Source organism: Vombatus ursinus, unplaced genomic scaffold, assembly GCF_900497805.2.
Source record: "Vombatus ursinus unplaced genomic scaffold, bare-nosed wombat genome assembly UNPS02014770.1, whole genome shotgun sequence".
NCBI classification, from domain to species: domain Eukaryota; kingdom Metazoa; phylum Chordata; class Mammalia; order Diprotodontia; family Vombatidae; genus Vombatus; species Vombatus ursinus.
The window spans coordinates 23,988,821-24,016,570 of NW_020954548.1; the positions used below are offsets into that span (position 1 = coordinate 23,988,821).

At 36.4% G+C, this 27,750-nt stretch overlaps 1 protein-coding gene across 4 annotated transcripts in view; it reads right to left on the bottom strand.

The window, feature by feature from the left end:
* The window catches only part of KDM4C (lysine demethylase 4C), a 480,568-nt gene that overhangs the window by 393,019 nt on the left and 59,799 nt on the right, over positions 1 to 27,750 (bottom strand). For all 4 annotated transcript variants that reach the window (XM_027862930.1, XM_027862929.1, XM_027862927.1 and 1 more), the window contains 2 exons: positions 26,377 to 26,552; positions 3,612 to 3,726 (listed from right to left, as the gene is read on the bottom strand). In XM_027862930.1, coding sequence (XP_027718731.1) covers positions 3,612 to 3,726; positions 26,377 to 26,552 — 291 coding nt within the window. The remainder of the gene's footprint in view (positions 1 to 3,611; positions 3,727 to 26,376; positions 26,553 to 27,750) is intronic.

A 27,750-nucleotide genomic window follows, 5' to 3' on the forward strand; every position in this document is an offset into this window, starting at 1 on the left:
TAACTTGGTAGTGTCCTAGATAATTCAAAGTTGAGTGTATGAATAAATAGGATAACCCTTTATCTTGCTATGTTTGGAGGCTTCTATTTCAAAAACCTTAAGGATATAGGCAGGATCTTTTATAATCTTTGTGACAAAGCACAGCTTACTGGATAGGTGAAGGAGGAAGAGACATTGAGAAGCGAATGTAATGTAAAAACAAGCCAGCAATAAATTTTTTAAAAGGATAAAGAAAAGAAATGAAACTTTGACAACTGTTAGAATATCTTGATACTCTGGTAAGATTATGGCGTGGTACCTTGAGATTAGCTATTAAGTAACACTAAAAGTACTAAAATTGTAATAGTATCAACCTCCCAATGCAACAAAACTCAAAACTTCCAAGTAAATTTTTTTATAGCTTTTCCCCAGTTATTCCATATCAACTGCAAAATTACTACTTTCCCCTATTTCATTCCATTAATTTTTTCAGTTTTTACTAAGTGATTATTACGCAACATGAAGCCATACCTACTAGGGATCTTGACAAAATAAAAGTGATGGTACTTACAGATGTACAATATTAATCTCTGAAGCTACCCACATCTATATTATATACTTTCAAATGCTGCCTTCCTTCAAGTTAAACTGAGTTTTAGTATTTTTACTATTCACACTTTTTTGTTTAAAGCCTATGACAGATTTAGTTGGTTGGCTTGACTCAAGTCAAATGCCAAATGCCTAGCATGAGGAACAGATCAAAAAGAAGGGAGAGCATGGCAGTAACTGCTGTCAAGAAGGTATTCACTCGTGTTAAAAATATACAAACCTGAGGAGACACCTATAAAAGCATATATTACTTGTGCATTATAAAATGTAGAAAAGTATAACAAGTCTGGACAATGACCAAAGGAGGAAGAAATAGTAGTCACATTATTATGGGAATACATTAGAGATTACTTCGATAGGTGGAGAAAATGGATAAGTTCCTTGAGACAGATCATAAAATTAGCACAAAGCCAAGGAGACTCCAGAAATCCAAATATTTACTCTAACATATATTCTGTTAAAAAGAAAGGATTCTTAATATGCCTTGTTAATCATGTCCCGTAACCATAAGTGTTCCCAGTGCTCTGTTCTGGGCCCTCTTCTTTTCTCACTCTTTATTAGTTTGCTTTGAGATCTCATCAGCTTCCATGGATTCAATTATCATTTCCATGCAGATGATTCTCAGACCTATTTATTTAGCCCTAACTTCTCTCCTAACTTTGTTTTTGTTTCTTTCTTTCTTTCTCTCTCTTTTTTTTTTTTTTGGTGAGGCAATTGGGGTTAAGTGACTTGCCCAGGGTCACACTGCTAGGAAGTGTCAAGTGTCTGAGACTGGATCTGAACTCAGGTCTTGCTGCCTCCAAGGTCAGTGCTCTATCCACTGCACCACCTAGCTTCCCCCTTCTCCTAACTTCCAATCTCGCCTAGCAGTGACTCTCCAGGAAACTGCTTATTGAACATCTCAAAATGGATGTTCCATAAGCATCTAAAACTCTCCAAAAAACCTTCTCTTCTTCGTAACTCCTTTATTACTGTCAAGGGCACCAGCACTACCACCCTTCCTGTCACCCAAGCTCACAATCCAGTTGTCACTCTTCAGTCTCTCATTCACCATATTCAATCTGTTGCCAAGGACAGTATTTCACCTTTGCACCATCTCCCAAACACACCCTTTTTTGCTCCTCTGACACTGCCACCACTCTAGGCGGTGCAGGCCCTCATCATCTCATGCCTGAACTATCACAATAGTCTGCTGGTAGCTTTCCTTACTTCAAGAGTCTCCCTGACTCCAATCCATCCTCCAAAACTGATGTTCTTAAAGATAAAAGACTTTAACAAACATAGGTCACTTTCTAGTATTTTAATTACCTTGAATAGCAGTAATATTTTATTTTTATCAAATATATCAGTAGCTATAAAGGCAATGGAAATGTCAGTAGATTGCAAGAACTGTTAAAACAGCCGGAGTCAATGGACATTCTCTTTTTGGAGGAGATAGAGGAATCAAGGGCTACATCTCACAAACTTTCTAAGGCTGAAAGTATAGTAGCAACTCACAGGCCTCATCCTACTGTTCATCAGGATGAAGCTTCTGACTTGTTCTCTTTCTAATCTGGACTCTTTCTCAAGAAGCCTTGGGGCCCACCACCTCTCAGGGATTCATCTTATTGGTTGCCAGACTTAGAACAATAGATTAGCTTTATCCCTGCTGCAGTTCAGGATTCCAAAACTCAATCATCCAATTGCCTCCGTCTTCCCAGCAAAAGGATTACAGGTGTGGAACAATGCACACCTGACAATGGAGAGTCCAAAGAACGCTGTGTCTTGGAGGACCAAAATGTTAGATGATTCATTTCAAAAAGTGTACATAATGAGGCTGTTTTAAAACTATGTCTAAAAATCAATAGCTTGTCTTTGTTTTATTTTAGCAACTGAGTTATGATGTCTAAATTTAGTATTCTTTCAAAATAATATCAATGTATTATAATTTATAAAGACAAAAACCAAAAGGATAAACACTGCAAATCAAAAATTAGCTTCACTTTTAACATCCCAATAACTGTCTTTTGTTATAGTAAGATATTTTCATTGTATTTTATCTCAAACAACTTGAAAATGTCCCTAAATCTGTTAATTCTTGGTCATATGCAACAAAAAAAGAGATAATCCAAAATGGCAGCCACCCAAAAAATTCTGTAGATAGATCTCTTTTAAAAATGCATTACGTACACATGCATGCAGCAACTGTGGTAAGAAGCCACAGTTTTTTGCTCCTTCCTTCTATGTAACTTCCATACATCTGTTATACTTTCTTCACCCAAACTAGGACCAAAACAGATGTGCTTCTATGCTCAGGAAATAATTTTCAACTTCATTTTGAAAAGAGCCTTCTTTGAACACACATACACACCCTAATGCTCCACCTGGACAGAACTGATAATACAAGTAACTGAAAATGATAAACATTCATTCTAAAGTATCACTCTATCTCCTCTAATGTATCATCATGCCCAACCTCTATAATAATAATGTCAAACTCAAAAAGAAATGGGGCCATTAAACCATACAAAAGGATTCCTACAGCAGACAATGACTTAGAAAATCACATATTAACATTATTTATGTTCAACTGTATTTTTACTTATTTTGTTAAACATTTCCCAATGACATTTTAAATTGTTTTTTTGGGTACCCAGAAATATGGCAGACAGCCTCGCATGAGTGACACTTCTGACCCAAAATATATAGCTCAATTTACAGTCCGTACTTCATAGTAATAAGAGCTATTGCACATGGTATGCCAAATATTTTTAATAACTGATTAAAAGGAAGTCAAATTGATAATTAATTCAAAATTATTTAATAATACCTAGTATTTGCTCAATTGTGTTTGCCACCACTTGGTATAGATGCTCAACAGCAACACTCTTGATATTGATTTTTTTAATTCCTTGTAACTTGGATCTTTTCAACAAAAGTGAATCAACCAAAGAAAGATAAATCATTTTTCTCAAATGCCCAAAATAAAAAGACAATATCAAATGATCTATCACAAAAGCCATTATGTACAAGAACAGACATACTTCATCATATATGCTTCCATTGATATCTGCTCCATAGATTGGCGCCACAAATGTCAAATTCTTCCAGTATTTGCGCTCCAAATCTTCATAGTCTAAATATCTTGGGGTGCAATACCTGTAAGAAAGATGAAAATAAGTCTAAAGATTTTTTAAAGAACATAAATTTATAAAATGTCATTTGTTCATATGACTCACCTCTTCAGTCTAGACACTATAATAAACTTTTAAATTGTTACATTTGCATCTAGTCCATCCATTCCACTGATTTCTCACACTACTATTTAAGTAATCTTCCTGATGCACTGTTCTCTATCTTATACTACTACTCAAAAAACAATTTAATCCCAGTTAACTACCAAATAAAGTATAAACTTGGAATTTTGACATTCAAAGCCCATTCACAAACTGGCTTCAAATTATCTCTCACAACTTCTCTCATATTACTTCCTTCCAAAATGAACTAATCTGAAACTGGTGGAGCAGTAGATAGAACACTTGGCTTGGTGAGTTCAAATATGATCTAAAACACTTAGTAGTAAGTCACTTAACCTTCATTTGCTTAAGTTTGCTCGACTTTAAAAAGAAAGGGTATAATAATAGCACCAACCTCACAGGGTTGTTGGGAAGATCAAATGAAATAATATTTGTAAAAAAAATGCTTAGAGCACATAGTAAGCACTGTATAAATGCCGATTCTATTACCCTTCCCCATTCCCATGCAGTGTTGCTCCATCTTTGTGTCACAGCTTATCTTTAGTTAGTTAGTGGGGGCAGGGAGGGAAGAAGAGGATATGGCACATGCACACTCCTGTTTGCTTGATTCTGGGTCTCTCTATCTCATCTACGCTAGAACTGCCCTTCATTCAACCATCCCCAGTACCAGGGATTATAGGTGTGCACCACCAGCATAGCAGTTGTTGTTCAGTCATTTCAGCTGTGTCCAACTCTTCATGACTTCATGACCTCATTTGGGGTTTTCTTGGCAAAGACACTAGAGTGGTTTTCCATTTCCTTCCCAGCTCATTTTATAGATGAGGAAACTGAGGCAAACAGGATTATGTGACTTGCCCAAGGTCACACAGTTGATACATGTCTTAGGCTAGATTTTAACTCAGATGAATTATAAAATTAATTCTCAGATGAGAATTCCTGACTTCAGGTCAAGCACTCTATTCACTGTGCCACCTAGCTGCCCACCACCAGTCCAGTGCTATCTCCCAATTTTTTATGAACTCTCTCCATATCAGTCACCTTCTACTGAAATCCCTCCCTTCTTTTAGGCACAACTCAAGTGCTATCTTCCTTCATGAAACTATCCATTACTATTTTTCCCAACCCCAATCAAGCAAAACTTTTCTCTTCATTCCTTAAATGTACATAGTACTTTATCTAAAACTTCCTAATTACATTAGCCTTCTTTATACTTTATATACACAAAAGTGAAAATGTTTTCCCCTTACACACATGGAAAACTGTTAGCTCTCTAAAAATAAGGTCTGTGTAATAGTCATCTTTGTATCACTAGCACTTGCATAGAGCCAGCACTTAGTAAAACTATTGAGTTTACTAGTATCTCCCTAAAAATAACACCAATTCAGTAGACATTTCTAAAATCAATAAAAGTACATTTCAAGTGTTCATGGCAACAAAAATATATCACTCAAATACATGTCTATCATAGTTTCACAACAGAATCAAATCCACGTTTTCTTCTTCAATAATTTTACTTTTTGTTGTATACTGATTCAGCCATTCTGGAGAGGAACTATGCCCAAAGGGCTATAAAACCAGGCATATCCTTTAACCAAGCAATATCACAAGTAGGTATGTATCCCAAGACATAAAAAAACAAAAAGGAAAAGAATTTACATATACAAAAAAAATTTGTAGCAGCTCTTTTAGTGGTTGCAAAGAACTACAAATTGAGAGGATTGGGAATTGGGGAATGGCTGAACAAGTTTTTGCATATGATTGTGATGGAATACTATTGTGCTACAAGAAATGACAAGCAGGACATTCTCAGAAAAACCTGGAAAGACTTACATGAACTGATGCAAAGTGAAATGAGCAGAACCAGGAGAACACTGCACACAGTAACAGCAATATTGTACAATGAGCAAGTATGAATGACTTAGCTATTCTCAGCAATACAATAATCCACTCTGCTTCCTCCAGAAATTGGTACAAATGATATGGACTAAGGCAAGGATCATGACAGAAAACCATTCTCTCCCCACCCTGAAACAGTTAACAAACATGAGGACAGCTTTATGCCCAGTAATAGGATCTTGTCGCAATAGCCCTTGAAAAGAGAAAGGAATTGCAGGACTGCATATTATAATAATAATAAAGTTTTCTAGCTCCTAAAACCATTTCTATATCTTTGTAAACTTGAGCAAACGGTGAAAATGACCACCTTTTCATAAGGAAAACCTACCAAATCAACTACTCAACTAACCAATGAGACATATTTTTTAGTACCGATAACCAAATTTGGTTTAATTATTCTAAAAAGCCACTAAGCCAGAATTAGACAAAGCTATAAATTTAAACCCTGTATGGATCAGTGAAGTTCCCACAGAAACAATGTTCAACAACCACAGGCTGCATCCCTAACTTCACTGATCTTACAAATACATACTATTAGTCAGATACTAGATACAAATTTTAGATCTGTCAATACAATCATCACAAGTAGAAAAAAATTTAAAAAGAACTGTCCCACTGACCTTATTCTATGACAAAAAAATTATAGGACAAAAAATTTGTCTTGAGGTATAGCTAGGAATATGATTACATTTTTAAAATTATGAAAAAAGTTCTAAAACAAATCAAGTTTGCAGCCTTTGAATTATATTCAAAACATTCTTAAGTTTGAAAATAAAAGCATCATACAAAATTTCAGAGATAGAAAGATTTTCAATGGTCATCTACTCCAATCTCTATCTGAAAAAATCCTTTCTACAACATGCCCAAGATAATCAATCCAGGGTATTAGGCAACATTAAGAAGTTTTCAACAACTACCCATGTAGTGAGTATGACATCTATACCTTTATCTAGGTCATTGATTAAAATATTAAAATACATAAGGTCAAACACAGATATGTGGTACACCCACTAGAAACTTCCTGCAAAACTGACATCAAATTATTAATCCTGTCATTGAATGAGCTCCAAATAATTCTAACTACATTATCTTCTAGTCCACATTGCTGCATCTTTACCATATGCTTTGCTAAAATTTAGGTGAACTGCATGTCACAGTTCATATATGGTACAATGGACAACTCAAAAGTATAAAAGTTAACTTGGTCAATTATAAAATAAGCACCTATTTCATAATCTCCAGGTAAAAAATAGTCTGCAAGAAGGTGTCCTGACCTCTCAAGAGCTTCCTGTCAAGAGTCTTAAAATTGTCTTTAGGGGCAGCTAGGTGGAGCAGTGAATAGAGCATATGCCCTGGAGTCAGGAGGTCCTGAGTTCAAATCCGACTTGAGACATAATATTCACTAGCTGTGTGACTCTGGGCAAGTCACTTAACCCCAATCACCTCACCCAAAAAAAAAAGTCTTTATACATTCCTTGTCCTTACAGATTCTTGCCCAAAGGACACCCAGTTGGGTCACAAGTTAACCTACCTAGGGGCAAAGTTAACTCAAACCCCATTCTGCTCCATAGCATGGTTACCAGCACGGGAGGGTGGGAATGTATTCAACCCAGCCCACTTACAGAACCACAACACTATTTCTACAAAATTCCCAAAATCTACTAGTTTAGCAATCCTATCATTCACTAAAATATAAACTCCTCTATTTGACACATATAGGACTTCACAACCAGGCTACAGGCTACCAATCTACTCTTTCAATCTCATTATTCATTACTTCTTCTCAAATGAGCGATTTGTAAAAAGAACTTAACACAGTGCCTGGCATATAACAAACTCTATATAAATCTTTATTCTTTTCCCTTCCTCCTACCCTTCTCTGCTGGAACATCAATGTACTTAAACTGATTGTCTCTATTCTCCATGAATGATATTTTTCCAGCCTCTATACCTTATCATGGTCATCTCATGCCTAGAATACATTTCCTTCTCCCCTCTGTCTCACAGAATCCCTCATGTCTTTCAAGCCACAGCTGAAGCATCAACTTCTACATCTTAATCTTTTAGGTATCATAGACTCCTTTGGAAGTTTAATGATGTCTATATACATCTTCTCAGAATAATAAATATCAAGCAAGGCATAAAACCGGAACACGGATGCTTGTCAAAAGTATTTACCACTGTGATTGAGGAGATATAGCATAGAGTCCAGGTTGAAAAAAGTTCAAGGCTTCTTAAACTTTTTCTTTGCTCTTTAGGCAGCTATTACTTGGTGTTGCATGGCCTGAGGGCATGCGCAGTGCAAAGTGTTCACATGCTTTCTGTCTGGAACCAAGACTGCAGTGAAGTTGCAGGATGCAACAAGGGCAAGCCCTGCCAGAAACACCTCAGATTCATTAGGCATTTGATTTTTAATTAATTTTTGGTTGTTGCCCAATCAGAAACCTTTTACCATTGCCAAATTTTTCCCAGCCCCATAGAGGGTCACAATCCAGTTTGAGAAGCGCTGCTCTAGATGCTGCTGTTTACAGATGATATTGATTTGCATCAAGCCCAAAATCAGTACAGAAAACATCTATAATTATGTAAAAGAATTTGATCTGTTCAACCACACAAGAAAGGTCCAACAAGCATTTATTAATCACTTACTAAGCACTAGGCACTACGCTAAGTATTGAGATACAAAGAAAGACAAAAAAACAGACCTTTCTCACAAAGAGCTTACTTTCTAAAGGAGGAGGCAATATATGAATAACTAGATACATATGAAGTAGATGGACAATAATTGGAAAGGATAAAGTATTAGTAGGTGGTGGAAAGGGGTGGAGGGGAAATGTGAGGTGGAAGCTGAGTTAAGGAAGAGTAGAACGCAGGAAAGACCTCTAGCAGAAAGTAAAATTTCAACAGCATCTTGAAAGAATCCAGGGAAACTGAAAGGTCGAATGAGGATAGAACATTCCAGGCCTAGATAGCCAAAGCAAAGGCATGTAAGATGGAAGATGGAATGCCATGTTCAAGGAACAAGTAGGCCGATGTGGGAGGGGAGTTAGTGTAGGAAGATTAAAAAGGTAAGAAAAGGGCCAGTTTATGACAGGATTAAATGCCACAGGATCTTACATATGATCCTAGAGTTAATATGGATGCGATGGGACTCACTGAATGAGGAAAGGGAATGGGGGGGTGGAGGGAAGGGTAATGGTGACATAGAACTGTTTCAGAAAACTGACATTGGTAGCTGTGCAGAGAATGGATTTGAAGGGGACAGAGCAGTTAGAGGCTACTGTAATAATTCAGGCAAAATCTGATGAGGATCTACTATACTACTGAACTACTGTAGTGGCTGTGTACATAAAAAGAAAAGGATATGTAAAGGAGATGCTGTGGAGGCAGAAACAACAAGATTTGGGCACCAGACTGAATATATGGGACAAATAAGAGCAAGGAGTTGAGGATGGGGTAACAGGTTACGGGCTAGGTGCCTGGGAGGATGGTAGTGCTTTTAGTGAAAACAGGAAAATTTGGAAGAAGGGAAGGTTTAAGGCTAAAATATAATATAATGAGTTCAATTATGGACATGTTGAGGTCAAGATACCTATGAAATATCCAGAAGAATGTCTATTACCTAGTTTCAAACATGTATCTGAATGGACACCCTAAAGAACTTGCCAAACTATATGTAAATCTCAGTAGAGATGAATGAGTTGGACCTGGAATTCAAAAGCAAGAGAGTTAGCTGGATTATTTTGGGGAAACTGCAAAGGACTTTAACTCTTCCCAAACTTTCCAAAAGCAAAGGCCCATCCATATTTTTAAAACAAATACTTTAGCAGTATTGCTACATGGCAACAAGACCAGGAATACCCCTACTTCCAAAGAATTAAAGATACGCATTTCACCAAGAGTAATGGAACAGAGCACTATGGAGGTGAACAGGCTGTAATTTACAGAATAGGAATAAGGGATGTCATTAAGGATTTATATGATATGCAGAAAAAATGGAACAGGCCAACATGTGAGATTTAGGTATGATAAGTAGTCAGCCAGAATGCTTCATTGATACCCATTCAATGGAGGGAAAATTGAGGAAGAGCTCCAGCACACTAAGTAAACTGACCATGACAGACTTCCAGAAGGATAAGGATAGATGGGTTGTGAACTACATCACTCAAGGGCCTCCTAAACCAATGATAGTTCAGATCCATTTGAGTTTATTGACTCTCCATAGACTTCTACACATATAGGTTGTTTTCTTCAATAGAATATAATAAGTTCCTTAAGAGTAAAAATTGTTTCATTTTTTAAATGTTTAAATGTCTCTAGCACCTAGTCCAATGTTAGTAGGTACTTAATCAGTGCTTATGCTTCTTGTCAGAGAAGACAAAAATAAAGCCTCCTCTGTTGATAATTATCATCATTTTACCCACCAAAAACAATCATCCCATACCCTTCTTTTAATACTCCACTTGCTTCTCAATCTAGCAAAAACAAACAAAAAAGCACGTAACATCTGTTTTTTAGTCCTTAGCTACCCTCAACAGCTGAAACTCATTCCGAGCTTTAGCACTCCAGATGCTGCTTTTCAGGACTGATGGTGTCATTCTTTTATATTTACGTTATGTTATCTAGACTTGCTTCCATCTTCTGTAGGTATATTTTTAAAATCTAAGTTGGCTAATGAATCTTTGTTTATCCACATTGTTCTCTTCAGACATCTCCAGTTTTAAATCCTCATTGGAATATTTTCCTCTTAAATCTTCAGGAGTTCATCACTGAGAGGTCACCATTTCCCCACCCCCACCCCAAAGAGTTTTCCATTCCCCCCTCCTCCAGGGGAGTTTCACACCCACCAAGAGCTTCCCATTCCCCTTTGAAAGTTTCCCATACCCCACTTGAGTTTCCCTGTAGAATTTTAGTCTACAGCATCCCATTTACCCTGTTTCTGAACCCTATAGAATTTGCTTTCCCAGAATCTAGGACATGTCAGACTCAGCCCAACTTTCTTCTTTCAGATCACAAACTCTGGCAGGAAGCTGCCAGTCAGTTAGTCAATAAATATTTATTAGACACCTTCTATTGTGCTAAATTATGGGGATACAAATACAAATTAAAAGATAGTCTTTGCCCTCAAGAAACTTGGAGTCTAATGGATGAAGACAACTCATAAAAATAAGCTAAAGGGGAAGACAGTGGGGAGGTACTTGGTGCAGAAGCATGACAATAAAATTCCAAAGAAGGGCAAAAAGCAGTCCAGCTAGTAAAAAGGGAAGGAATAGTTATGGTTCAGGGCCCCCTCCTTAAATGGAAATTTTGGAACTCTTGGCTCCACTCCATAAACAGAGGGGCAGAGGGTAGTGATGAAATGTGAGTACAAAGATGATTAGATCTTGCAGGATGATGATAATGCCTAGTGAAAAGGTTCCTGGGGCATGACAGAGAAGTTCAAAAGCAGTAAAGCTGGTGAGAAATGAGGAAATAACTAGGAAGTCACTTCCTAATGTTTCTATCTCAGAAACAAATTTTTTCATGCTAGTGAAAATGAGATCTAGTACTGAATTTAGGCTGAATAAACATAGGAGGTCTTTTGAACAGAAATGAGACAACAGGAAGATCAATTAGGAGTGTAAATAATACAAGTAATAAGAACTTAACTAGGATGCTAGTTGTGTGAGTGAACAGAAAAGGACAGATGTGAGAGAAGTGTTGGATGAAAAAATGACAGGCTTTGAAAACTGAATGGAGAGAAAAAATGAAGGTAAGGGAAGAGTCAAGTATGGCTTCAAACCTGTGGACTCTGAAGAAGAAAGAGGTGCTCAAAGATTGGCAGGTTTATGGAGCAGGTAGGTGGTGCAGCGGATAGGCCACCGGCCCTGAGTTCAAATCCAGTCTCAGACACATAAAACTTACTAGCTGAATGATTCCAATTGCCTCACCCAAAAAAAAAAAAAAAAATGGCAGGTTTGAGTAGGAAGATGAGTTCCATTTTGGTCATCCTGAGTTTGAGATCCCCTTGCCATCTCAAACTGAAATACTTTACCATTTGAGATGACATTGGACATCTAGATGTAGAAACACAGCTGATAATGTAGGACTAGATTTCACATGAAAAATCAAGGCTAGGGGGCACCTAAGTGGCACAGTGGATAAAGGACCAGCCCTGAAGTCAGGAGGACCTGAGTTCAAATCCAGCCTCAGACCCAAACACTTAACACTAGCTGTGTGGCCCTGGGAAAGTCACTTAACCCCAACTGCCTTAAAAAAAAAAAATCAAGCCTAAGTAGATGTAAAGGGATAAACATGAGACTTGACTTGGAAAACATCTATATGGAAACAAATAAACTTCTGTGATAACTAAGGAAAAAAAGAAAAAAAAAGAGGGTACAAGATGTCTGAGGAATACCTTGCTTAGAGGGCAGGTAAAGAAGAATGTAAAGTAACATTCACGAAGTCAGGTAGAAAACTAGTAGAGTGTAGTGTAATGGAAGCCCATAAAAGATAGATGATACTGGTGAAAAGGGAGTATTAAAAGCAACAGAGTGGTAAAGGAAGATGAAGACAAAGAAAAAAACCATCTGATCAATCTTGAAGATAACAACTTCAGTAAACAGTGGGGCCCAAAAACAGGTTAAATAGATTGGAAAGTGAGTGGGTGGTAAATATATATATATATATATATATATATACACATATATATATATATATACACACATATATACATATATATATATATAAAGAGAGAGAGAGTGAGAAAATAGAAATATACATATATAGGAGATGTCAGGATCAAGTAAAGATTTTTAAATATGAGGGAAGCTAGAATGTTTTTATGCAGTAAGGAAGGAACCATTAGATAAGAGACTAAAAAGATTGGGAAGGGGATGGAAGATAAAGATCAAAGGGGTAAATTATGAGGGGAAAAGAAAGGAGAACTTCTCTTCGGAAATTCTTTTTGAAAATATTCACCATTAACATTCATTCCCCCTGAACAGGCAAAACATGATATTACATATGTAAACTGGCTGTAAAAGTATGTTTTTGTGTGCTAGGATCTTTATGATGTCTGTGATGGCCCTGGTTTCTAATATATTGGATTTCCCAAGTCCATTCCTAAAAGTTCCTATACTTCAAATCCTTCGGTCTGTGTGACCTACCCCACCAATTAAGAAGAAAGGAAGAGAGAGAGAAGGTGAGAGAGACAGGGGTGAGGACAGGGAGAGAGAGACAGATGCAGAGATGCGAAGAGAAATATATACACATAAAAAAATTGCCTACAGTGTAGGTCTGACATGGTAGTTTCATCATAAAGTGATGAAACATTCCAAGATGCAAAGGACAAGGTTATGGGGCAAGATGTTTCAAACTCCAATTATCCTAGTGGAATGGGCAGACAAGAACAATTTGTTCCAAAAGTCATGCAGGCAGCTGAAGGAGGTGCTGTGGAGGGCTTAGAGCTTGGTCAGACAATGAAGATGCCCAGGTCATCCACTGCATCCTGGGCCACCACCAGTCATCTGGAAGTCTTGTTTTGCCACTGACTTCTGAAAAGATACTTCTGGAAGACACACATACTCTGGAAGAAAGAGTGAGACTGATGACTTTGTGCAACTCTGCCTCACTCACTTAAATCCAATTCACGCACAAGTCAAGACATCACCCAGGGCTGTCAATCCTTCCTTGAAAATGAAGGACAAAAAACAACAGCAGCCTAGTGAAGTGATACGTACAGAGACAACCCTCGAATCCCCAAAAGTAAAGAAAGCAACAAAATATGGTCTACGCCAGGGATGGAGAACCTGCAGCCTCAAGGTCACAAGTGGCTCTCTAGGTCTTTAAGTGCTGCCCTTTGACTGAATACAAACTTCACAGAACAAAATCCCTTAAAAAAAGACTAGACTCCAGGCCTAGGGTTAAGTCTTTCTGAAGTGGTATGGTATGTCTTTAAACATTTCATTTATTCCTACCCTCATAGTAGGAAATTTTGCAAGTGGGGTAGCAGCTTGTAAAATCATTGGTCAGAATGACTGGGATTCCAACAGTATAAAGACCTCAGGGCCTGGAAATGGGAGTATAATCAGAAAATCTTAAAGCCCACTTCAACAAAAGAAATGAAAGCATGGGTAAGGCCTTTCCATTCTAGACCTAACCAAGAGTCTAGGGCAATAAAATTTAAGAATCACATAAAATACAACTATCAAATGCAAATTATCCTTCTTAAAAGAATCATACTTTTTATTTTGTTAACTTATGTTAACAAGGCTAGAAAATCAGTAGGTCTCCATGAAAAGAAGGAAAAGGCTTTTTGCATGGCTTACAGGTTGAGAGAATAGTTTAATGACCAGAATAGTGTATCAAGAGATGAGGTCATTCCAGTATGCCCGACAAAAATCAATATTGATGAATTCCATCACATTTGTTCTTGTCTTTCTCTTCTACTATCTAGGTCCTATTTTTAAGTATTACCCTACGTTAATTTTAAATCCTTAAACTTCCCATTTAACTCTAATTTCACCTCTTACAATTAATTTCTACTACTCTTTCCATCCTTACTTGATGACACTTCTTGATGAATACTTCTGCCTGTCTTTCTTCTGCCAATGCCAAAGATAAGATCTATTTTGGACTCCCCTGTAATTTCTATGTCTCCATTTGACTCTAGGTAATTACAATAAATATCACTTCCCTGTCAGATAGAGTATATATGATATTACTTTTACAATATTTATTATTGCAATTTAAAACTTATCTTAAGCACTCAAGATGTACCATTTTAACTCTTCTACATTTATGACAAATACAGTGCTAATACAATTTCTCTCTGTATTCCAACACAGAGATTCTAGGCTAACATGCTATTTTTATTTTCTTTTGGGATAAACTTATAAATGCCTATTATGTATGGGCATATAAATATATGCAAGTTTACTGGTCCAAACAAAGAGCCCAAAATGAGATCTCTTTGGAAGAAAAAAAAAAAAACATAGGCATACACCTAAATAACACACTGATAGGGTGATGGTACCTGGACTCCTAAAAGAAAAAAGATCAGTTCTCTGAAGCAATCCAAATCACCTAATTAGCCTATCAGCTATTCACTGCCTTACCTTGCCCACACCAAGACAACTTACCACTCCACCACTCCAGCCTATCAGCTATTCACTGCCTTATCTTGCCTACACCAGACTACTTACCACTCCTTAAAAAACACCCAGATCCTTTCACTATAAGCATCAGCACCATCCTCATTAGTTTGCAAGTTCCCTAAAGAACTTCACTGGGCTTCTATTGGAGTCACAATAAATTTTGCCACTTGACTGGAAGACAGTTTGAGTGCATGAAGTCAATGCCACTCTGTACCCTGACATTTTGGGGTTCCCAGCACCCCTAAATAGCATCAAACATAATAGTTCAAATTCGGAATTTATATATAAGAAGTGGAATTCCATTTCCTAAATAAACTTAAAATGACAAGATGCTCCATACCAGGGGTGGGGAACCTACAACCTCCAGGCCATAGGTTCCCCACCCTTACTCTGTACCAAGATTATTCTAAGAAGGGGTGCATAGGTTTCATACTGCCACAGAGGTCCATGACATTAAAAATAAAGTTAGAAACCTCTCCTCTATTCCCTGATTCCTTCAAGAATTAATCCATTTGTTCCTGCCAAGATGGCTACTTTAAGAGAAGGAATGACACCTAGTTCCCATATGAAGTCAAGTCAGTAAGTTTTTATCAACTATATACCAGGCACTGTGCTAAACACTAAGGATACAAAGAAAGGTAAAAAGAAAAAAAACAACACATAGTCCCTACTCTCAAGGAGCTTTCAATATTATGGAAGAGATAACATGCAAACAACCAAGATAAGATATCAAAATACCTATTCTAGCAAAGGCCTGAAGTTCCAACCAAATCAAATAATTATCAAGAACCAATGAGAAACTTCTTCTAGCCCAACTGCACAAAAAGTCAGCCAGGACTTATACGCTACAGACCCTAAAGACTTCTGTAAATTGAGAATTTTATAAAAATAATCTATCAATAAATATGGTATATAAAGAAGTCAGTTTTACACTGTGACTAGTGTCCTTCTGATTGCTCAAGAAGACAAAAAGAATGATTGGCTAACCAAAACTAACCATGATTATGGGAGCTTTAAATACCAGAAGGCTATTCCCAGATCCAAAAGGAAAAGGGTCCAGCCTAGCTGCTGAATATTTTTATTGGGGAGTTTAGGATTCTAGTTCAAACCACACCCCTGAGAAGGACTTCTTAAAGAAAGAGTCCCTTCTTTCTCTTCCCCATGACCACCTACCCCCAAAACCCCAAAAAACATGATGTTATTGGATTGGAACCAGAGAGGGAATGTCTATGTCTGATTTATATAACCTGCTAGTAAGAACCAATCTTAGCATGCTCCCTCCATTATATACACAATCCAGATTTGTTTTTTAAAAGTGGGGGTGCGGGGCAGCTAGGTGGCGCAGTGGATAGAGCACCAACCCTGAAGTCAGGAGGACCTGAGTTCAAATCCAGCCTCAGACCAAACACTTGACAGTTACTAGCTGTGTGACCCTGGGTAAGTCATTTAACCCCACTTGCCTAAAAATGAAAAAATAAAATAAAAATAAAAGTGGGAGTGGGGACAGAGACAGGTTAAGTTAAGTGGAACCTATATTCAGATCAACATCAAATGAATGTTTTATCTTCTGCACATCCTAAATCTTTCTACCTTAACTTGGCTAACTTTTAACATTACAGTATCTATAGAAATTAAATAAATTCTAGAAAGTTGTATAAGCATATATTAAGTAATTTCATTTCTTTATGCCAGGCTGGGTTAACTATCATTTTCAACCTTCAGGTCTCATTTCCATCATTACACGTTTTCTAGAAATATTCAATTCAAACATTCATTATGTACCTACCACATACAAAGCAGTATAAGAGGGGCTAAAGATTAAAAGAAAAAAAAACTCCCTGATATGTAATGATAATAATAATAATAATAAACAGCTAAAATTTATATAGAGTTTACTACATGCCAGGATTGTGCTAAGTACTTTACAGGGATTATCTCACGTGATCCTCAAAATAACCTCAGGAAAAGATGCCATTATTATTTTACAGATGAGGAAAATGAGAAAAACTGAGGTTGAAGGACCTGCAAAGGGACACACAACTAGTAAGTGTTTGAGGTCAAACTTGAAGTCAGGTGGGTCTTCTTGACTCCAAGCTTGGTGTTCCATCCACTGTGCGACCACAAGAAACTAGAAACAAAATTTCTAGTGAGTAGGAAATGGCAGAAAAAAGTGTGGTATATGAATGCAATGAATTATTGCAGTGTAAGAAACTATGAATTCTTCTGAAGAATTCATAGAAGCATACAAAGACTTTTATATACTGATGCAGTGCAAAATAAGCAGAAACAAGAAAACAATATACACAAAGAAATACAATTAAAGTAAGATAACACTGAAAGACAACTTAGATCAATAAAATGGTGAATATTGACTCCAGATGACTTCACATAAAACACTGCTCCTCCTCTCAGCAGAGAGGTGATGGATCACAGGTGCAAAATAAGGCATATTATCAGACATATTCAATGTTCTCATGCTGCTTAACTGTACTTCTTTGTAATAAGAATTAATATAGAGTTTAGAAAAAAAGAATTAACTGAACTTCTTAACCACACCTGCCCTTGTGTCATATTTTTCATCCCTCTTATATAAATCCCTGCAAAATATAATACCAAAAACAATAATAAAAACAAATATTACCACTACAACAATAACAACAGCTCTCATTTGTATAACACATACTATGAACCAGGCTCTGCGCTAAGCACATTACAATTATTGCCTCGTTTGATTCTCACAACAACCTGGGAGGGAGGTATTATTATTTTTTCCCATTTTACACTTGAGGAATCTGAGGCAAACAGAGGTTAAGTGACTTGCCAAAGTTCACACAGCTTGTGTCTGAGACCAGATTTGAATTTGGGTCTTCCTGACTCTAAGCCCAGTGTTCTATCCACTGTGTCACCAGCAGCCTCTATTTATTGCCAAAGGGATGAGATAATTTTATGTACAATATTAAAGACAGGACTCATGTGCTGGCTTTCCTGGAAGGGAAGGCTCACTTGGGAGAAGAACATATTCGGAAATGGATGTGATATAAAAATAAAAAACATCAATAAAACTTGGTAAAAATAATGTATTGCATCCCCAGACATTTGTAATCAAAATTCCTACAACACAATCCTCTGTTCCTACAGAACCACCATTTACCTTGATTTTCTGCTAAAATCTATCACAGTTTTTAAAAGATCACAGTTTTTTTTTTTACCCAGCACTTCACTGGTGTTGATGGCCTCGGGTCATGTACAATACACAATGTGCCTACTTTGTGTTAAGAACCAAGGCTGCAGTAAAGTTGTCCAATGCAACACAGTCAAGCACTTCCAGAAACACCTCGAGTTTGATTTTAAATTAATTTTTGGTCATAAAGCTTTTGTTGTTGCCAAATTTTTCATGACCCCCATATGGGGTCACAACCCACAGTTTAAAAAGTGCTATATAACAGATTACATAGTATTTACTAAAACAACGAACAGTGGTAGACATAACAAAATATAAAGATACAGATTACAGCCTAGTAACATTAACCCATCACTATAAACTACACCTATCTTTTGGGATCAGATTCTTAATGTTCAATATGAACTACCTACCAACACTCACTGGACTCAGCTGAGGGGTAAGAAAAATAGAATAGAATATCCTCAGTACTGTTTCCATTGAAATAAACCTGAAGTGCCCTTTACCTTTGTAAGAGCTTTTCCTAGATAGGAACAGATGGATGAAAAGATGGAACACCTCCTGTTACCAGCGAAAATTATTTTGCTTTCAGCACAAATTTCATAACTGTTCTGAGGACCATATGGTCGTTAGGAAGAACACTGAGTGGACTGTAGAGAAATATGGCTTATGATCTAAATGCTAACTTCACTGAAATTTCTAAAGAATTGCCACTTTATTAAATATACTTTTTTATGCTTTGTATAGCAATTCCAATAGCTAATGAAATGGACCTAAACCCTAAATACATAAAAGAATATAGCAAAATTGAATTAAATGAAAGTCTTATGAAAATATTTTTCAAAACTCTTAGTTTTATAATGTAAGAGAATTTAAAACTAAACTAAGAAATAAAATTTAAAAAGAAATCCAGAATATCAAACACCGTGATTTCTTAGAATCACAGAAAGTTCACAGTTCTAAGGTACCTCAGTTGATATCTACTGTGAACGATATGAGGAAAAAGAATGCCCTGAAAAAATGACCAAGGAAGGGTCCTCCTGCGTCTGCTGGAAAAACCCCACAGAAGAACCCACTGTCCTCAGAGAATAGAACTAACTACATAGCACAAATTACAAGTTTTTTCTGGATACCAATAATTAATCTGTGTCTTTAACATTCTACCTACAGTTCCTCACTTTTCTCCCTTGGACCTAGCAAAATAAGACTAATCCTTGCAAGACAGCCTTTCAAATGCTTGAAGCTGTCATGGTCCCACGAAGTGCTCTCTTCTCCAGGGTAAAGCGAAATACTCCAGTTCCTTCAACCAATCCTCACACGAAACCAGGCCCAATGAGATGGTCCCAGGTACTGCCAGGGCATTCTTACTCTATTCTCCACATTCACACTCTATGTATTCTTTTTTTTTCCTAATAGAATCATTTCTCTTTGGATTTTCATTACTGAGAACTTACCCTTCCTATACTGACTGTCCCAATAAAATTTTTGCACATAATATCCTACTTATCTTTCCTCTTAACTCTTTAACATCTGTTCTCAGAAAATTGTGGGATGCTCATTAGACTATTCAAAATTTCTTTCTCCTCTATCATAGTACCTAAGATAGGGTGGCCACCTTTTCTTTAAGGTTTCCAGTTTTTTCACCAAAGCAACCGCATCTTTCTCACTAGTAAGAACCAGATCCAAAACAGAATTTCTTTATTTTGGTACTTCCATTTTTTAAAAAAATAACAAAAAATAACAACAACAACAATAACAGCTAGCACTTACATAGCACTTCAAGGTTTGCAAATCTACCACTAATTCAGATTCAGAAATTTTGAGGTGATCTGCTTTCATCAGAGGCAGAGCACTCTAGAAAATGGAGGGAGATCTTCTAGAGTTGGATGTAATAAGACATAACTGTGTAATAAAACTCTCAGACTTTTTTTTTCCTTAACCACTTTCTAGACTGACTTAATCTCTAAATTGCTTCAAGGTCAAAATAGCACTTGACAGCTTAACAGTATGACCTTAATTACCTTCTCTACAACAAAGCCACTAACATTAACAAACTCTAGTCAGATCATCTATCTGGTCTGCATAATCAATCATCTGAAGTGGCTCCTCATGTAGTAGAATTCTTACTATGTGAAGCTATAATTATGCAAAATATGGGAACCGGTTCCTACCCAACGGAAAGGCAGTAGAAATTCAAATAATGCAGTCAATTCAGAAGTATTCGTTATTTACAATAATCAGATCATAGATGTAAAGAAAAGTAAAGAAGTAAGCAAAGATTCCCTACAAGAAAATTTTAATAGTTCTAATCGCATTTTAAATATTCCATATTGGGTTTTCAATGGAATTCAGAGTAACATTTATTTGGATCCTTCCTATTAAAAAACAGAATAAACGGTGCCTGTTCTCACATATCATATATTCTAAAGGAAAGGATAAGATTTAACAATGAGAGTCACAAGATTCAGCTTCAAGTCCTGACTCTGAACCGATCTGTACTAGCAAGTCACTAAATCTCTCAATGCTTCACTTTCATCTACAAAATAAGGAGCCCAAATCAGATCATCTCTAAGAAGCCTCCTAACTCTGAAGGTATTAGTCTATGTAACCAACAAGTTGTCAATTAGCATTTATTAAGCACCTCCTATGGGTCAAGCACTTGGGTTGAAGCAACTAGGTGGGGCATCTTACAGTGAGAATGAAGTGTCAAGGATATACCTAGGTTGTCAGCCTTTGTGACTAGGAAGATAATGGTATCCTTAACAGACGTTTGGAATAAGGTCAGTTCAGTTCAGTTCACTTCAGATATGTTGAATTTAAGGTGCCCACAGGACATGTGAGTTTGAGAAATCTAAGAGGCAGCTGAAGACGCAAGACCAGAGGTTGGCAAAGAACTTAAGGTTAGACAAGTAAATCTGAGAGTCATTTGTATAGAGACGATAACTGAAACGATGGGAGGTAATGACATCTCATCAAACGAAACTGTACAGAGGGAGAAGAGAAGGTGACCAAGGACAATGTCTATGGGGGTCCCCATAGTTAGTTGTTGTGACATGAATGAAGACCTAGAAAAGGAGACAATATAACAATGCTGCATATAAAGTGTTATTTTAGCTTTCATAACATTGTTCTCTCCAGATTCTTTTACCAAACTGACTATTCCTTGGCTACATTATCACTCATTCACCCCAACAACCATTATCACTGAATGCAAGAGCCCAAGGGCTCCATCCTAGGTGTCTTTCTCTTTCTCCTGGCTCTTGCTTGAATGTTTCATCAGCTCCCATGAGTTCTATTATACTGACTATGGTGGGTTACTTGCATCAGAGATTTCTTCTTCCTGATCTTTACATTCACTCAGAACTTGACTCTGCCAATGCAAAATAACACTGGCCACTTTAGAAATACCAGAAACTTATTACCAATGAATTGCATTTTTTAAAGTCTAGAGTTCATTCCCACAAAAAGGCACAGGATTATCAAGTGCTACTTCCTAAAGGCACTGCCCATGGACTTTTTTCTTCTCTTAGCTCTGTAACAAGATCCACTGCTTTTATTTCCTATGTGCTCTTCATCTATACAATCTCTGTTGCAGCCAGGTGTTCCTGCTTATTTCTGTTTCTGTGTTCACACACAATTTGGGCTGTTGAAAAAGCATTATTTTGGCAGCTCCCTTTATAGACAGTGTTTGGTTATTTTCTTCAAGATTCAGCTCTGACTGTTTTACATGAAACATTTCCTGACCTGCTCCAACCCCCTAGCTATTAACGTCCCTTCCAAAATTACTTACTTGTCATTTTGTTACGTATATCCTTATAACAATGGACGTATACACACAGACTTAAGTGTGTATGTATACATGTACATAAACATTCACATATATGTTAGAGTATTCACTCCTTGAAAGCAGGGACTTCCATTTGTATCGAGGTACACCTCCACATAACACAGTGTCTGACACAAAGTAGGCAGTAAGATACTTAATAAATGCTTGTTGACTATCTCTCTGCAGATGACTCCCAAATCTCTTCCCTGGGAACCAGTCTCATATTTCTAACACCTTGCTGGTAATCTCCACCTAGATATATCATAAGCATCTCAAACTCCAGAAATCCAAGATAAAAATAATTTTCTTTTCCCCTACCAGGGGTGAGGAACCTGCGGGCCCTGTAGGTCCTCAAGTGCAGCCCTTTGACGGAATCCAAACTTCACAGAACAAATGCCTTAATAAAAGGATTTGTTCTGTAAAACTTAAACTTGGACAAAAGGTGCTGTACCCAAGGACCTAGGAAGCTACATGTGGCCTCAAGGCCACAGGTTCCCCATCCCACTACTCCTCCAAACTTCTGTATTTCTGTCAAGGGCATCGCCAACTTTCATCTTCGTTTAACTTAGGAGTAATCTTCTACTCCTCCCTCTCCCCTTATCCCAAAGCCAATCAGTGGCCAAGTATTATTATTACTATGGAAGAGTAGAGTATTCTATCTCTACATTTCACTTAACTATCAAAAACAAAACAAACTACACTCAAAGATTTTACATTTTATTAGAAGGATTCAACATACATATAAACAAGTAAGTACAATTTTATTAGCTTAAAACTGGAACACATTGAATATTCAAATCTCATTCTCAGTAACCCTGTCCTAAACCCCACACCAGTCACATGGCCACCACCTTAGTTCAAGGCAATTATCACCTCTTGTTTATACCATTATAAAAGCCCCCTTGCTTCTAGTTTCTTCAATATCCAATCTATTACCCACCAGCCAAAATAACCCTCTAAGGTCCAAATCTGCCCATGACTTGCTGAAGCTAGAATGCCCCACCCTACCTGTAGGGTAAAATACAAACTTTTTAGACATATAAAGCCCTTCATCATAAAGCTGGCCCCTCATGACCAGGTACCTTCATACCTTTCCAGTGTTCCTTCATTTGACTTTCCTCCACATTCTACAATCCAACCATAATATCCTGCCTGCCGCTCCTTAAACTCATCTCTTACTTCTGGGCCTTTGCCCTGGCTGTCCCCTGCCTGGAATGCTCTCCCCCCTGACTTCCTTTAATGCTCATCTCAAATCCCATGGTCAGAAAGAGATCTTTCCCAGTCACTCCTTCTACTAGTGCTTCCATCTGGGATTACCTCCAATTTACACAACCTCTACATATTCACAGTTATTTCCAAGTCATCTCTCCCATTAGAATGTGACCTTCTTGAGGACAGGGACAGTGCTTTTGCTTCCCTTTGTATCCCCAGGGCTTACCAAAGTAATTAAGCACTTAATAAATACTTGTTGACTGACACATTGTTCCTCCCATGCTCTACAATTTAACCAACTTGACCTATTTGCTGTTTCCTATAAAGTACATCCCATCTCTCATTTGCCATCACTCTAATTAGCACCCATTCTGGTAATGTTCCTTTCCACACCTGACTCTGGAAACCCCTAGCTTCCTTTAAACTCATCTCCAGGGATACCTCCTACAGGATTTCCCTGATCCCCAATTTTAAATACTCTCACTTTCCTCTCGAAAAGCGACAAGTAATTGTACAAATGAACTGTTCATCAACTGTATAAATAATAGGCAAAGTAATAAAAATATGGTTCCATAATGAAGAACTAAAGAATATGTCAAAATCTTGTAAACTGAATGCTCAATCATTTAAGCCCAGTGACTGCAGGAAAAAAGATATACTGCTTAAGTCTTGCAAAGATATAAAAAAAAATAGTTTATTGTACAAGTCAATAAATTTATTTTTAATTACCAAATATTTATTCTGCATTTGTTTTGCATTTACTTATCTATATGCTATATCCTCCAGCAAAGACTTTGTCATTTTTGTCTTTGGCCTGGTGCCTAGTACGATAATTGACACACACTAAGCACTTAATAAACAAATGTTCTTGAACTTTGAGTTTCCAAAAAAAAAAAAAAAATTACTTGGGAAAGAATAGGGAGAGAGAAGAGAAGGAAGCTAACAAGATCAAGATAATAAGCAGAAAACTAAGTAAATTTTACTGAAAGTTGGTTGTTATCCTTTGTTCTTGAAGAGGACCAAAACGACATTATATTAGAGTCAAGTTATAACTCTTCTGACTATGACTGATCAGAACAATATGAGCTCAGAATGCTCTACCACAGGTCAGGCACAAAAAGTCCACACGAATATTTGGAGTGGATTCTCTAAACTTGAGCATCTCATGTTTCTTCTGAACTACTTCAATTCTGCTTTGCTCATAAAGCACAGCACCTTCTCTGATGAGGACATGCCATGCTGGGCAGTCCTGTACCAGAGTCTCCCATATCGCACAATCAACTGAGAGTGTCCTTGCATCACGTCTCACTACCATGTGAGCACTTGCCCTGTGTGAGTTCTCCATATAATACTCTTTTAGGCAAGCATACATTTGGCAATTGAACAACGTAGCCAGCCCAAAGTAGTTGCACTCTCTGGAGGAGACTTTGAATGCTTGGAGGGGTTTATAAATGATTAAAAGTTTATATATAATTTAATTTTTTTAAAAATATATACATGTATAACACAAAATTTTAACTGACCAAGTATTAACAGAAGTTCTATTAGAGCAATATAAATAAAATTCTCATGGATAAATACCACTTTAACCACTTAAACATAAAAGGACTAGTCAGAATACTTAAAACTGTGTTTCTTATATAGGATAAACATTTTCCCTTCGATCTTGTTTCATGCTTTGCCTTAGAGAACTTATTCTTCATTATCAATAAATAGGTATATCTAGCAATCTAATCCATGTGGAATCCCCACAAATTCTCAATGTATTTAAATTATTATACAGCTTTGTGCTATTATTTCCAAAAGGACAAGTATCAAAAGAATACATTAAAATTAAATTTAAAACTAAAAATCAGGTTTCTTTTGTAGTACCAAGAAAGTTCATAAGTAGTATTTTACTTAAAATTTTTTAAAGTATTTTGAACAGAAAAGAAAAAAAAAACTTCATTTAAAAAAGCCATAACTTGAAGGGATGCCCATTAATTTGGGAATGGCTAAATAAGTTGTGGTATATAATTGTGATACAATACTATTGTGCTATAAGAAATGATGAGCAAGATGGTTTCAGAAAAACCTGAGAAGACTCATATGAACTGATGCAAAGTCAACTGAGCAAAACCAGGACAACACTGTACAAAGTAATGATAATCATCTGTGAAATGGGAGGTACTGGGGTCAAGATAATGATTCAAGATAATTCCAAAGGTCCCAGGATGAAAAATACTATTCAGGTTCAAAAAAAGAGCTAATAAACTCTGAGTACTGATCAAAGCATACTTCTTTCACTTTCTTTATTTTTAAGGGGTTTTTGTGTATATTTTCTTTTGCAACATGGCTAATACAGAAATGTTTTGCGTGACTTCACATGAACAATCAATGTCATATTATGTGCTTTCTCAAGATATAGGGGTAGAGCTGGAGGGAGGAATAGAATTTGGAATTTAAAAATTAATGTTTTACAACATTTTAATGTGAACTGGAAATTTTTAATAAAATAAAATTTTTTTATTTTTACATAAGAATAAAAGAGCCATAGCAGCCATAAGAACTCAAAAGAACTTTTAAGTTGTGATAATATTAAATTCTGACTGTAAAAAATTAAACATTAAGAGTTGCTACTAAGAGGAATTATGTTCAAGACAACCTGGTCACGTAATAGGCATGAATATTTTTTGGTTTCTTTAAAATAAAGTTTCTTTTACAAATAAGGAAATCCAGATTCATGACAATCAAATCACAATTTAGACCTGTTCTATTTTCAGTGTCCAACTGTAGCATCTCATTTCAATTAAAAGATTTCTATTAAAGAAGATTACGCTAAAGAATATAATGTTCTGCATGCTGCTATCATTCCTCTAATCTCATTCATGCTTATACATTAAATGCTTAACTTAAAGTATATATAATTAAAATATACATTCACTTAGCATAATTTGTTCATCCACTGTCCATTTGATGAGCACCCCTTAGTTTCTACTTCTTTCCCACTTTAAAAAAAAACTATCATACATATTTATGCATATCTAGGAACTTTTCCCCCTTTCTCTGGTATCTTTGGAATCTAGGTACAAGAGTGATATCAGTGTTACAAATTGCTTTCCATCTAGGATAGTTGTTTTAAAGTTGTCTATCAGCATTATGTTTTGCATAACATAAAAATTATTTCCATTATTTTGACTTACTTTTGTATCAAATACACTACCAAAAATTACTATACTTAAAACTCAGTAGGAGAAAAGAGTTGCAAGTATTATTACGAAACAACAAAATTACATACAAGTGGAAATCAAATATACCTACTTATCACTGTTAGCCAGTTGCCTGAATTCTTTCACAGTCATTGGTTTTTTCTGGATGTTATACTGAGTAAAGAGTCCAGATTGTCCAGTGACCATCTGCTGAATAGGAGCTGGAATGACCAAATTATCTATGTCATCATAACGTTGTCTTGGCTTCCATTCCTTTGGAGGGATCACCTAAACACAAAAAATAAGTAATGGCTTTAGAATGCCACTTACCAGTAACATTTTGACACAAAAAAGTTAAAATATTTCACAGAACACTTATAAAGACAGGGGAATTTTTATTATATAAAACATTCATCTTGTTTCTAGGATGTGAAGGAGATGAACACAAGATTATATAAAATAAACTAACCAAGACTATGGGTTAGTCATCTTACATTCTTTTCCTTTCTCCTAGTGTACGGGTTCCAAATCGTTTTGTGTGTCAAGGAATGACATTCTCAGAATAATGTTCTTAAATGCATAAAATAAGCTACATAGGATTACAAAAGAATACGATTATATTGAAATTTAGTTAACAAAAAAATTTTTTAAAAAACAAGTTCACTGACCCCAGATTCAGTCCATTCTGAACTCTGAACAGTCAACTGGGATTAAAGTTATCAAAAATTCCCCTGGAGAGGAAGCTAGGTGGCGAAGTGGATAGAGCTCTGGCCTTGGAGTCAGGAGGAACTGAGTTCAAATCCAGCCTCAGACTCTTGACACTTACCAGTTGTGTTACCCTGGGCAAGTCATTTAACCCACACTGCCTCACCCCCCAAAAAAAAAAGCCAAAAAAAATTTCCCCTGGAAAGAAATACCCAGCATTTAGCAAAGGATTAATTTTCCCTTAAACTAATGTGTAAGAACTTGTTTTTCTACTTCCTCCCCACAAAAAAAAAGTCACCCACTGTCAACTTTAACATTCAACTGCTCTACTACAGAACAGCACTTACTTATACAAATAGCATTTTAGAGTAGTTTTTCAATTTTACTTTCTCAGAATCCAGTAAACTGTTATTTCTTCTGTTTCCCACTTACCCTTTTTTTCATTTATCTTTGTATTTCATTAACACTATTAGGTTTCTCAGTTACAGCAGACTGTCTTGTTCTATACTATCTTGTTCTCCATCTACTTGTGTGTTCACTAATATTAGATTATTAAGCTTAATAGGTTGCCACAGAAGCAGATTTGTTTAAATTTTTAAAAGCAAATATACAAAAAGTTCTTTTTAGTGTTTAGTAATTTCATTTTAAAATGCTAACTATGCAAGTAAACACGTGAAAGGCAATATGGCAGAATGGAAAAACATTTCATTGAAATAAAGGGGGCTGGGCTTGAATGTGAGCTTAGCTATTTACTATGTGACATTGGAACTTTTCTGTGTCT